The sequence below is a fragment of the Lepisma saccharinum genome, chromosome 29 (assembly GCF_977018435.1).
Source record: "Lepisma saccharinum chromosome 29, izLepSacc3.1, whole genome shotgun sequence".
Taxonomy (NCBI): Eukaryota; Metazoa; Arthropoda; class Insecta; order Zygentoma; family Lepismatidae; genus Lepisma; species Lepisma saccharinum.
In genome coordinates this window covers 32,406,743-32,419,546 of record NC_139257.1, presented here as the reverse complement: position 1 = coordinate 32,419,546, position 12,804 = coordinate 32,406,743, and the positions used below count along the sequence as shown (strand labels likewise).

At 35.9% G+C, this 12,804-nt stretch overlaps 1 protein-coding gene across 2 annotated transcripts in view; it reads left to right on the top strand.

The window, feature by feature from the left end:
* The window catches only part of LOC145981311 (nonsense-mediated mRNA decay factor SMG8), a 112,880-nt gene that overhangs the window by 75,625 nt on the left and 24,451 nt on the right, over window positions 1-12,804 (top strand). For both annotated transcript variants that reach the window (XM_083114510.1, XM_083114509.1), the window contains exon 13: window positions 5,600-5,806. In XM_083114510.1, the coding sequence (XP_082970636.1) occupies window positions 5,600-5,806 (207 nt within the window). The remainder of the gene's footprint in view (window positions 1-5,599; window positions 5,807-12,804) is intronic.

The window sequence follows — 12,804 nt, the reverse complement described above, 5'->3', positions numbered from 1 at the left end:
ATTCTAAGGCAAAATTAAAGAGCAATGGAGATAATGCATCTCCTTGTTTTAACCCATCATGAATTATAAATTTGTCAGACATATTATTACCCACACGAATTTTACTTTCTGTTTCACTGGTGCATATTTTTATCATACTAACAAGCTTCTTAGGTATTCCAAACTCTACTAATATATTATATAATTTATCTCTTTTGACCGAATCATATGCTTTTTTGAAATCAATGAATAGCTGATGGACATTTTGATTATATTCCCACTTTTTTCCAAGTGTCTGTCTGATGTGAAAAATTTGATCTGTAGTTTACGTTACGTTTAAATCCACATGGATAATCACCTATAATTTCATTAGCATATGGAGTTAGTCTTGTTATAAGAATGTTAGATAATATTTTATATGTTGTTGAGAGTAAATAAATTCCACGGTAATTATTGCAGTTCATTTTATCACCTTTTTTAAACACAGGAACAATTATGGATTCTTTCCACTGTTGAGGGATTTCTTCTTTATTCCATATTAAACAAATTAATTTATGAATTTGACATATTAACGAATTTCCACCATATTTAATTAACTCGGCTGGTATTAAATCAATGCCAGGTGCTTTGGTATTCTTTAGCCTTTTAATAGCATCTTTAACTTCAGTCAAGATAGGTTCTGGAACTAAAGGTTCTGCTTTGTGCACTTCATTTACTTCTGATTTATCTCCTACATGAACATTTAAAAGGTCATTAAAGTAGTTCTTCCATCTATTTAGAATATCGCTTGGGTCAGCTAGAAAATCACCGTCTTTATCTTTTATCAAGTTTACTTTAGGTTGCCACCCCTTTCTAAATTCATTTACACCTTTATATAAATCTCTGATATTTTTGTTTTTGCTGTTTGTTTCAATTTAGTTAATTTTACTTTTCAAGTAATCTCTTTTTTTACTTCTATTATAATTGTTTAGATTTGTATCATCAGAGTTATTTAACCACCTGATTTCTTATTTCTATTAGATTATGACATTCATTATCAAACCATGGCTTACTATTTCTTGGTTTATGGTATCCTATACTTTCTTTAGCTGCTGATTCTATTGCATTACGTATGTGCCCCCAATTCTTATTTACATGTTTCATTTATATTTTCATCATCATTTAAATCCTGCAAAACATCAAATCTATTTGATAGTTTAATTTGGTAATCTTTCTTAATTCTTTCATCAGCAAATTTTCCTCTATTAAATTTTATAACTTTTAGATTTTGTTGCTTATGATTTATCACTGTGAGTCTTTCTCTTAATTTAGCAATTACTAAATAATGGTCACTGGCACAGTCAGCACCTCTATGTGTATGAACGTCAATTATACTAGTATGCCTTCTCTTATCAATGAGCATATGATCTATTTGATTATGAGTTTTACCATCTGGAGAAGACCAGGTATATTTATGGATATCTTTATGTTTAAAAGTGGTACTTTTCACAATTAAATTCTTTGAGGTTACAAAAGTAATCAATCTTATACCATTATCATTACTTAATTCATGAAGACTTTCTTTACCAATCGTGGGTTTAAATGTGTCTTCTTTACCAATCTGTGCATTACAGTCACCTAACAGAATTTTCATATCGTACTGAGAAAATTTATCAAAGACCTGTTCTAACTCTGCATAAAAAACAATCTTTAGTATTATCATCTTTATCTTCCATTGGTGCATGTATGTTTATTAAAATAATTTTACACCACCTACCCTGTAAAACTGCATATGATATCCTATCATTAATAAATTCTACTGTTTTGAGAGCCGAGATAATTCTATTATTTATGAAAAAGCCTGTTCCAAAATTATGATTTTCAGTACCACCATAGAAAAAAGTCATGTTTACGACCTCAAATTGTTCAGAATTCACTAAACAACATACTGGTATAATTGTCAAATAAGCTCATTATTTTGAAACTCTTTTTAGTAAAAATTGTTCAGAATTCACTAAACAACATACTGGTATAATTGTCAAATCACCTTGTTATTTTGAAACTCTTTTTAGTAAAAATATTAACAATACTCATAATTATATACTTAGTATATAGTATTAAGCCATGTGTTTTGCTGTCTCTGGTCATACCCCCCCCCCCTCAAAGTTGATGGTTTAGCGGTCTCAGCCCCCCAAACTTGATGGTCTAGAACATTTCAAATATGTATTTAAAGTTAAGTTCATGTGGCACAATTCAGAGTAAACTTTACAAGAGAAGCAAAATAATACATTAGATCCTCTTAAGCAAAATTATTTTGAGGGTTCTGCCCCCACATCGTTAACATTGGGGTTGATCAACCCCCCCCCCCCCTTCAGCCCCATGGAGTCGGCGCCTATGCACTGCAGTCACCTGGAAACGCACATTTATTAAGGAGGTCAATGAACCATTCAGATTCTTCAAGGACCATTTGAAATTTTATATGATATCAGCAGATATTGGTTACCAGTATTGGTAAATTTTATATCTGTACTTTATTGGTATTGGCCAAAATTTTGTGTCAACCCATCCCTACTAAAATCTGAATATTTTTTTAATACTATTTATTCTCCAGTAACAATACATTCCTTGGTGTGTGTGTGTGTGTATTGGGGCTAACGCGATACCACTTTGAACAGATACTTTTACAGATTCCCACTGATACCGATACTTGAAAATTGCAACAATTCAAAATTGTTCGGGGTATTTGTAAATTTTAATTTATAATTATTCTGTTAGAACATTGTACCATTTCAATTTACCAGAGTTTTGCGTCAATATATTCATAATTTCACATGAGATCATAATTTAATCACAAAATTCATTTCTCGAGACAAGGTTGTTCCAAACATAATGAAAATTATGTATTTTGCATAACTTTCAGGTCTCACGGCAACAATATGATAAGCCACAACATTAAACTTTTTTTTAGATGTCATCTGCTCCTGATAAATGTTGTTGTTACTTTACTAAGACATCCGAAGACCTTCAGATTGGAAAGTCATCTAAAGGGTGATTCAAAAAGCGTGCCAGTTTGAAATCGCTCAGCATGTTGTTACGTGGTTGGCAACAATGGTGTATTCTGTGAACCTTCCGATTTAAAAAACCGTTTGTTGAGAATCGCTCGCCATATTGTTGTCAACTGTGCACCATCAGAATTCATTGTGAACATGGAACTCTTCACAACGGAGCTTCATGTGCTAATTGTGAAAATGTTTTATCAAAATGGAGAAAGTTGTGCTGCAACTGTCCGAAGACTTCGTGCGAATTTCGGGCATGATGAAGCACCGAATGAATCAACAGTGCACAGACTTATGAAAGTGTTCGATGAAACAGGTTCAACAGTCAACTTGAAAACATGTGGGCATCCGTGTTCCGGCCGGTCTGTTGAAAACATTGCGTTGGTTCGTGACAGTGTGATTGTTAGTCCAAAGAAATCAGTTTGTCGCCGTTCCCAACAATTGGGCATAGGATATTCTTCACTGTGGCGAATTCTTGTCCATGATCTCCATTACCACCCCTATAAAATTCAGTTAACCCAAGAACTGAAAGTGCTTGATCGCCAGAAGAGGCGAGGTTTTGTTGGCTGGTTTCTGAGAAGACAATGGGAGGACGACTGCTTTGCGAGGAAAATCTTGTTCAGTGACGAAGCTCACTTCCACTTAAACGGTTTTGTCAACAAGCAAAATTGCTGTATCTGGGGATCAGATAATCCGTACACGGTTCATGAAAGGCTAATGCATCCACAGCGAGTGACAGTATGGTGTGGCTTTTCGGTGGGTGGTGTCATCGGCCCTTATTTTTTTAAAGATGACAGTTAATGGAGATCGATACCGTACAATGATCAGAGATTTTTTGTGGCCTCATTTCGATGCAATGGACATTGAATAGTTATGGTTTCATTTATCGGCAAAATTACCGATTATTTTACCGATCCAATATATCTATAAATATCTAATAGTTTAGTGCAAAATTCTACCATTTGGTCATAATTTTTATAGATAATCTCCATGCCCTACTTTTTAAAAAAGTAAATGTCTAAATATGCCACACGTCTGGTGAAACAATTGCATTGCTTCACGAGAAGTTCCCAGATCGCTTTGTGGTGACCAGCAATGTCCCCCAGGGTCATGTGATTTAACCCCTTGCGATTTTACCTTTGGGGTTATGTTAAGTCTTTGTTGTATGTCAATAAACCCCGAAACATCGGCGAGTTGAAGGATGAAATTCGACAAGTTATCGGCATGCAAGTTTGTGAGGCTGTGATCAACAATTTCACGAAGAGAGTTTTGTCGTGCCAGCAAAGTAGAGGGGCTCATATGCCCGATATCATTTTCCATACCTGAGATGGGAAGTTTTGATTAACATGTTTCTGTCCTTGGTACATGTATTTTTCCAAAATAAAGTTTGTATTTTGATATGATATGTTAAAACTGGCGTGCTTTTTGAATCACCCTTTAGTTGATGATGTAAATAATTGCCCCTAGGAAGTTCTAGGAATTACAGACACACTAGTATGAGCAACCACAAATTATTTTTTGTTGTTTAATTACTGGACTTAAACATGAAGAATTATAACCTGATGGTGGATAATCAATATCCTCGTCACTATCATGTATAAGGGGACTTGAATCATCACTAGAATTAGTCAAAGTGTCAAAATTAAACAATTACCTCCTGGGTTTGGGAAACACGTCACTGCATGATGTCATCTTACACAGTGGCTTGTCATGTTCTTCTCGAAAAAGTAAAGGAAAACATGACCTCTTAGAAATTTTCAGAAATATCACTTGAAAAAGCTGGATATGGTACTAACACCACCTGAGTTGAGAAATGATTTTTGTCAAAAGTATGGCTTGTCATGTTGCACCAAGCCCTTCATGTATATAGCAAATGAGAAAACTTCAAATTTGTGTACCTACATCCTCAGTTGAGTTGTAGCCGGCCCCCAATGGCAGAGTGGTTAGCAAATCGTGCTACGATGCCAGGGGTCCCCGTGTTCGATTCACGGCGTGGACATGGATATGGACATGTTTGTAAGTGTCCATTCAATTTCATCACGTTCACACTCCTCCCATATCTTGCAAATTAGCCAATGGTAGCACAAAAAGTGAAGTAAAATAAAGCAAACCAATCAATCAGTTGAGTTGTAGAAAAAGAGATGGATTTAGGTTAGCAGTGGATGATCACTACTCAGCAGTAGTTATTTGAAAGGGTATTGTAACTAGCAAACATCCACCCGTTGTCCGAATGCACCTGCACCTTAGTATGGAAAAGATGGGATGTGCCATACATATAAGCCATGAGTGCCACCAGTAACCGTCTCAATGAAACCCCATCTTTACCCCTTATCCCCAAGCCTCACATTGTAGAGAGAACCACATTTTTCCATACCGACTAAATCTTCTATCTGGGCCTGGCAACTTTGCTGGTCGAACACTCACTCCCATTCCCACCATCTTGTTTCTACAACTAAAGATGCAACCTGCGACTGCGGATATTTGAACTTTAGAGTGCGTGGTGTGTGTTTCCTATTTACTCTCATTTGCTCTGTAGCCCTTTTGTTAATTAACTATATGTAATATGAATTGCAATTTCTTTATAGAGAAAGGCCTCTGCCTGTGATGAGTCATTCCAGTGGAGTTCGTTATGTGTCAGCCTGCAACTGTGGAAGGAAGCAAGGCCCACGAGAAGACCCTTTCAGCGTCAAAGCTGCTAATTATGAGTTCTATCAAGCACTCTCGGAAGATTGCTGCAACAGCCTAGAGCATTTGTCATTCCCAGTGTTTCAACCAAGCACCAAGGATTACAGGTAATAAATGTATAAATAGGGACATGCATTATTTAGTTTTTGGCAGAAATACAAAATATTTATTTTTAAAATATTTGGAAAGGTATGAGGTACATTTTTCTATCAGACTTGTCATAAAATATGTGAAATCAATTAAAAATGGAAATTTAACTCATGAATACAAAATTTACAGGCACAATGTTTTCCAAAGATATGAAAATTCTGTTAGGTGACTGTAATGCACAGATTGGCAAAGAAGAGACATTTAAACCCACGATTGGTAAAGAAAGTCTTCATGAATTAAGTAATGATAATGGTATAAGATTGATTACTTTTGCAACCTCAAAGAATTTAATTGTGAAAAGTACCACTTTTAAACATAAAGATATCCATAAATATACCTGGTCTTCTCCAGATGGTAAAACTCATAATCAGATAGACCATATTCTCATTGATAAGAGAAGGCATACTAGTATAATTGACGTTCGTACACATAGAGGTGCTGACTGTGCCAGTGACCATTATTTAGTAATTGCTAAATTAAGAGAAAGACTCTCAGTGATAAATCATAAGCAACAAAATCTAAAAGTTATAAAATTTGATACAGGAAAGTTTGCTGATGAAAGAATTAAGAAAGATTACCAAATTAAACTGTCAAATAGATTTGAGGTTTTGCAGGATTTAAATGATGATGAAAATATAAATGAAACAGACGTAAATAAGAATTGGGAGCACATACGTAATGCAATAGAATCAGCAGCTAAAGAAACTATAGGATACCATAAACCAAGAAAAAGTAAGCCATGGTTTGATAATGAATGTCATAATCTAATAGAAATAAGAAATCAGGCTAGACTTAGGTGGTTAAATAACTCGGATGATACAAATCTAAGCAATTATAATACAATAAAGCGAGAAGTTAACCGCACGTTTAGAAGTAAAAAAAGAGATTACTTGAAAAGCAAAATTAACGAAATTGAAACAAACAGCAAAAATAAAAATATCAGAGATTTATATAAAGGTGTAAATGAATTTAGAAAGGGGTGGCAACCTAAAGTAAACTTGATAAAAGATAAAGACGGTGATTTTCTAGCTGACCCAAGCGATATTCTAAATAGATGGAAGAACTACTTTAATGACCTTTTAAATGTCCATGTAGGAGATAAATCAGAAGTAAATGAAGTACACACAGCAGAACCTTTAGTTCCAGAACCTAACTTGACTGAAGTTAAAGATGCTATTAAAAGGCTTAAGAATAACAAAGCACCTGGCATTGATTTAATACCAGCTGAGTTAATTTAATATGGTGGAAATTCATTAATATGTCAAATTCATAAATTAATTTGTTTAATATGGAATAAAGAAGAAATCCCTCAACAGTGGAAAGAATCCATAATTGTTCCTGTGTTTAAAAAAGGTGATAAAATGAACTGCAATAATTACCGTGGAATTTCTCTACTCTCAACAACATACAAAATATTGTCTAACATTCTTTTAACAAGACTAACACCATATGCTAATGAAATTATAGGTGATTATCAATGTGGATTTAAACGTAACAGATCAACTACAGATCAAATTTTTCACATCAGACAGACACTTGAAAAAAAGTGGGAATATAATCAAAATGTCCATCAGCTATTCATTGATTTCAAAAAAGCATATGATTCGGTCAAAAGAGATAAATTATATAATATATTAGTAGAGTTTGGAATACCTAAGAAGCTTGTTAGTATGATAAAAATATGCACCAGTGAAACAGAAAGTAAAATTCGTGTGGGTAATAATATGTCTGACAAATTTATAATTCATGATGGGTTAAAACAAGGAGATGCATTATCTCCATTGCTCTTTAATTTTGCCTTAGAATATGCTGTTCGGAAGGTAAAAGAAACTAAAGAAGGACTAAAATTAAATGGTGTGACTCAGTTGTTAGCATATGCAGATGATGTAGACTTACTGGGGGATGATATAAATACAATTAAGAATAATGCTAAAATATTTTTCAAAACTGCTAAAGAGATAGGTTTGGAAGTTAACAAAGAGAAAACTAAATATATGCTTACAGGCCGAAACCAAGTGTTAGGTAATAATCAAAATCTAATTATTGATAACAACTCGTTTGAACCAGTTCCCAAATTCAAATACTTAGGAGTAATATTAACAAATGAAAATTATATTAAAGAGGAAATAAAAAGTAGGCTTAATTCAGGAAATGCATGTTACTTCTCTCTTCATAAACTTTTGTCTTCTCGTTTAATATCTAAGAAACTAAAAGTTAAAATATACAAAACAGTAATTTTGCCTGTAGTATTATACGGGTGTGAAACTTGGTCCCTTACATTAAAAGAGGAACATAAATTGAGAGTATTTGAAAATAAGATTCTTCGGAAAATCTTTGGACCTAAAAGGGATGAGGAGACAGGTGAGTGGAGAAGGTTACATAATTTAGAACTACATAATTTGTATTCATGTCCAGATATTATTAGAATAATTAAATCAAGAAGACTTAGGTGGGCAGGCCATGTGGCACGAATGGGAGAGGAAAGAGGAGTTTACAGGATTCTTGTTGGGAAACCAGATGGTAAGAGACCTGTAGGAAGGCCAAGACGAAAATGGAGGGACAACGTTGAGATGGACCTAAAGGAAATCGGTATGGATGGAAATGAGTATATAGATCTTGCTCAAAATATGGACAGATGGAAGGCCAGTGTTGCTCCAGCCATGAACCTTCGGGTTTGAGAAGGCTAGAGAGTTAGTTTTAGTTAGTGTATAAGGTGAACTTAAAACACCAACTCAATTAATCAGTCAATCATACAAGGGAAATGTTTTCTCTCCTATGAAGAAAATAATTCTCTCTAATGAGGGATATAGTTATCTCCAACGGGGGAAATAAGACTCCGATAAGAAGATTAATGTTTCCAACGAAGTTGTTTATTCAATGGAAGAGGCAATCTTATCAATTGTAGTATATATTTGATTTTCCTGAGGGAAATAAATTGTTTGTTCAGGAAAATATTTCCCGCAGAAAGTTATCTATCCAACTGGCTCGCGAATCGGAGAACATTATCCTTTACTTTCTAGTTTACGGAATTTCCTTTTGATTTTCCACTTTATGCTGTAGAATAAGGAAAGTGGATAGTTGCAGGAGGAAGAAAGTAGGCACTTGCAGGAGGAGGAAAGAGGGCACTTGCTTGAGGAAGGAAGAACGGGAGTACGCTAGATGGAGGAAAGTGGGCACTGGTAATGAAAGATTGTATATTTTTAGAGTAAGATTGGGCACTTATACGTTAGGAGTTAACACGAATTGCAGGTTATATATATCGGGGAAGGGGGAACAGGTAGGGAACGCATGACCACTAGGAAAAAATCTACTAAAAAGATAACTGGTTGACACATCCAACACCTTGAACTCTCTACCACACACACAGATTCAACAGGACTGTAAATCGACAGGATTGTAAACAATCACTGTAACCTTAACTGAAGTTATTAAAATTAATTCCATGCATTTCGCATATCTATCCATTCCCCCCTTGCTTTTTTTTTTTACAATGATCTACATTATTTAAGACAAGATAATATTCACGGTTCTTTCTTTTTCACTTTGCCTGCATTAGTAGCCTTAAATTCTTAATTTATCTATTGCAGTATTCAACTGTGATTACGTATGCTATTAACAGGCGCTTCGCCTGATAATGTTCGCATGAGCACGTGAACACTCATGTATGTGTTTTAAATTACGTACATATTAAATACACAGACACACACACACACACATCTATTTATTCGAAAAAATCCTTCTTTGATGTTCGAGTATACACACACACAATTTACTCTGACACGACGTCTTTCACGTCTGATAACTTTTTAGATAGTTGGTAACACTGACTCCTACAGTGTTCCACGGAGGGCGTTGAACACAATTGCTGTGCGTGTTGCATCAAACTAGCAGCTAAGGGGCTGTTGGCCACTATACCCCGAAAATGTTCACTGCGCTGTGCGAACACGGTGGTGCGAGCCCTGATGCAAGCGGCAATAGTTCTTGCATTCGGCACCAGAGCGCAGCATATGCAAGGCATGTCTAGGGGGACTGGAGACGGTCTACATAGTTGCACAATGTAGAATCTAATTTTAATTATTTCTCTTGATATCGTTATTAAGTGCATTGTGCGTCGGTGCTTAGCGTTCAATTACTGGACCCACAGTGAGAATTTTATGTTCTATGTAATATCTAGAGCTCTATTATAGGCTTCTGCAGGTCATCCATCAGGAGCGAGTTTGTGTGTACAGGGTGGGAAATAACCTTTTGCTAGGGGTCTGCAGGAAAAAGTAACAACAATTAAGAAATTATGGTAATACCAAATGTTTACTACGAGAATTGTGGTTACAAAAACAAAATTAAAAGTTAGTTCACAACAAAGCACCTTGCTTCAAGGCAAATGCTAAAACGAAGACATTTTTCGGCGAAGTGGCATTGTCTTCTTCAGCAGTTCTGAATGGCCGGGTGCATCACCGGACCTGAATGCAGCGGAGCACTTTGGGGCTATTCTGAAGGACGCAGTTGAGTCCTTGATGATAGTGGAACCCGGACCGGACCGCTATTCCCGGCCAACACTCCATCTGGAACAAGTCCTCCGTGACATGGAATGGAATACGGACTGTTTGCGAATCTTCTGAGCTCCTACCCTGATCGTCTTCGTGCCGTGAGAGAAGCAAACTGCGGACATACTAACTTTTAATTTTGTTTTGGTAACCACAATTGTCGTAGTAAACATTTGGTATTACCATAATTTCTTAATTGTTGTTACTTTTTACTGTGGACCCCTAGCAAAAGGTTATTTCCCACCCTGTACAAATGTATCTATTGCAAACAAGACTACTTACTGATTTGCCCGAATCAGTGGCTAAAGAACACACACTAAACATGCACTTTTTTAGCCACTTATTCGGGCAAATCAGTTAGTAGTCTTGTTTCCAATAAATACATTTAAAAATACATAGGTAAATATATCTAAAAGAGAATTGTTATTCTTTTTTCATCGGACAGTTCTTGTAATAGATCAATTCACTCGAATGTATGGACGGACAAAGGATACATCCTGGGCGTTTGTCAATATTTGTACATATAGGTTTTGTACATATAGGTACAGTCCCGGACACTTCTGGATTGTAACAATCCCATTAACTTTCAATGGAATCATTACAATCCAGAAGTGTCCATGACTGTACAAAGGAACTCGCTTCCAAAATACAATACTGCTTCTGGAACGATTCGTTTCGTGCAATTGATAAGATCAAGGATGGTAAATATGTTTGATTGGTTGATTTGATGTTTTAAGTCCATCTTATGCAGAGTAAGACTAATTGGGACTGGACCTACAGTTTTAAGTGCGATCCGAATCACTATGTGCCTCCACCGGGTATTGAACCTGGGACCCCTCGATTACAAGGCGACGACGGGTAATCATGTTAATGACGACGATGAACAGATGTTAACCATACATCACCACTTTACATCAGTGGTTCTCAAAGTGTGTGCCGCGGCAGTCTCTGGCGCCCTGATTGACTTACAGGGGCACTGCGAAATGGTCCAATATTTTCACTGAATTGTTAGCCAATGCTATGAATGTTTCAAATATGTGCTTATTTAGTACATTTTTTACATATTAAATGTTTCTTAATTTGAAATGCGTGTTTAATTTTTAACTCAAAGCATGCAATCTTACAAGTAACTGAGCGTTGCAAGTGTTAGAGAGGGCTACATTCTGGGCGCCGCGGAAAAATCTTGAAACACTAAGGGCGCCGTGAAGCAAAGAAGTTTGGGAACCCTTGCTTTAAATGGTCGAAAATCAATCTCTCTCTGAACCATGGCAAAATCATCTTAGGAGAAAAAATACGAAACACCAGGGAAGAAGGAATATGAGCAATGTCACATTGACTGATACCTCAATCATAAGCATGCATGATACCCAAATATCTTAATACACAAATACATTTTTGCTGGACTGGACGCGTCCTCCCCTTTGTCCCGCTAACGATGCACGTACTTTCAATGCTGACTGAATGTCGTTGGTTAACATATGGTGGGTGTAATGGAAAGTAGATTGCGAAGAATGGTAATCTTGCATTGTACATACCTGAGATTGCATGTTATACTAATTAGTTTGCACAAGCCATTACTAATTTTAAATTACGAAATTAAAATAATAATAAATCTTGTATCACTTCAAATATAGCGTGATTTTTGGGGGAAATTGTTGAAAATAAGTTGAACTGATATTCTTAGTTTTTCAATTGAAGACGAAGTTATAAGGGAGAGGAGTAAATCTCCGTTGAGTATAACAATTTTAATGTGAACACCCGCACGCGACGCCACTGGCTGTTAAGGACAAGGCATGTGGTAACATGACATTTTCAGCTACCGTTCACTATGGGACTAGACTTATGAATCAATATTTGTGTGTGGGTGTAATTACCATATTTAAATTGCAATATAATTTATTTTCCGAATAAGTAAAATTTTTTGAAGGATTTACAATTTCAGGGTAGGGAATATTAGTAATTTGTTACATTTACTTTGGGTTTAGGCTTGGAGCTCCTCATATGGACTCTTGTACCACACCTTTCACCTGATAAAGTGCATGAAATATACTACTGAAAATTTACAGTTAAAACACAGCATATCTGTCATGTATAAAAACATATTCTCACTCCAAATTACACGAAACTATCACGATGTTATATCAATATCCTCACAACTACTCTTATGTGTGTGTGACAGAGAGAGAGGGAGAGAGTGAGAGAGAGAGAGAGTGAGAGGGAGGGAGAGAGAGGGAGAGGGAGAGAGGGAGAGAGTGAGAGGGAGAGACTGAGAGGGAGAGGGAGAATGGGAGAGGGTGGGAGAGAGAGAGAGAGAGAGAGAGAGGGTAGAAGAGTTGAAAGTGATGAATATTGTAACTAATTCTTTCTTCTTATAGTTCATCATTTTAATGACTATTTACTCTCTACAGTCTATT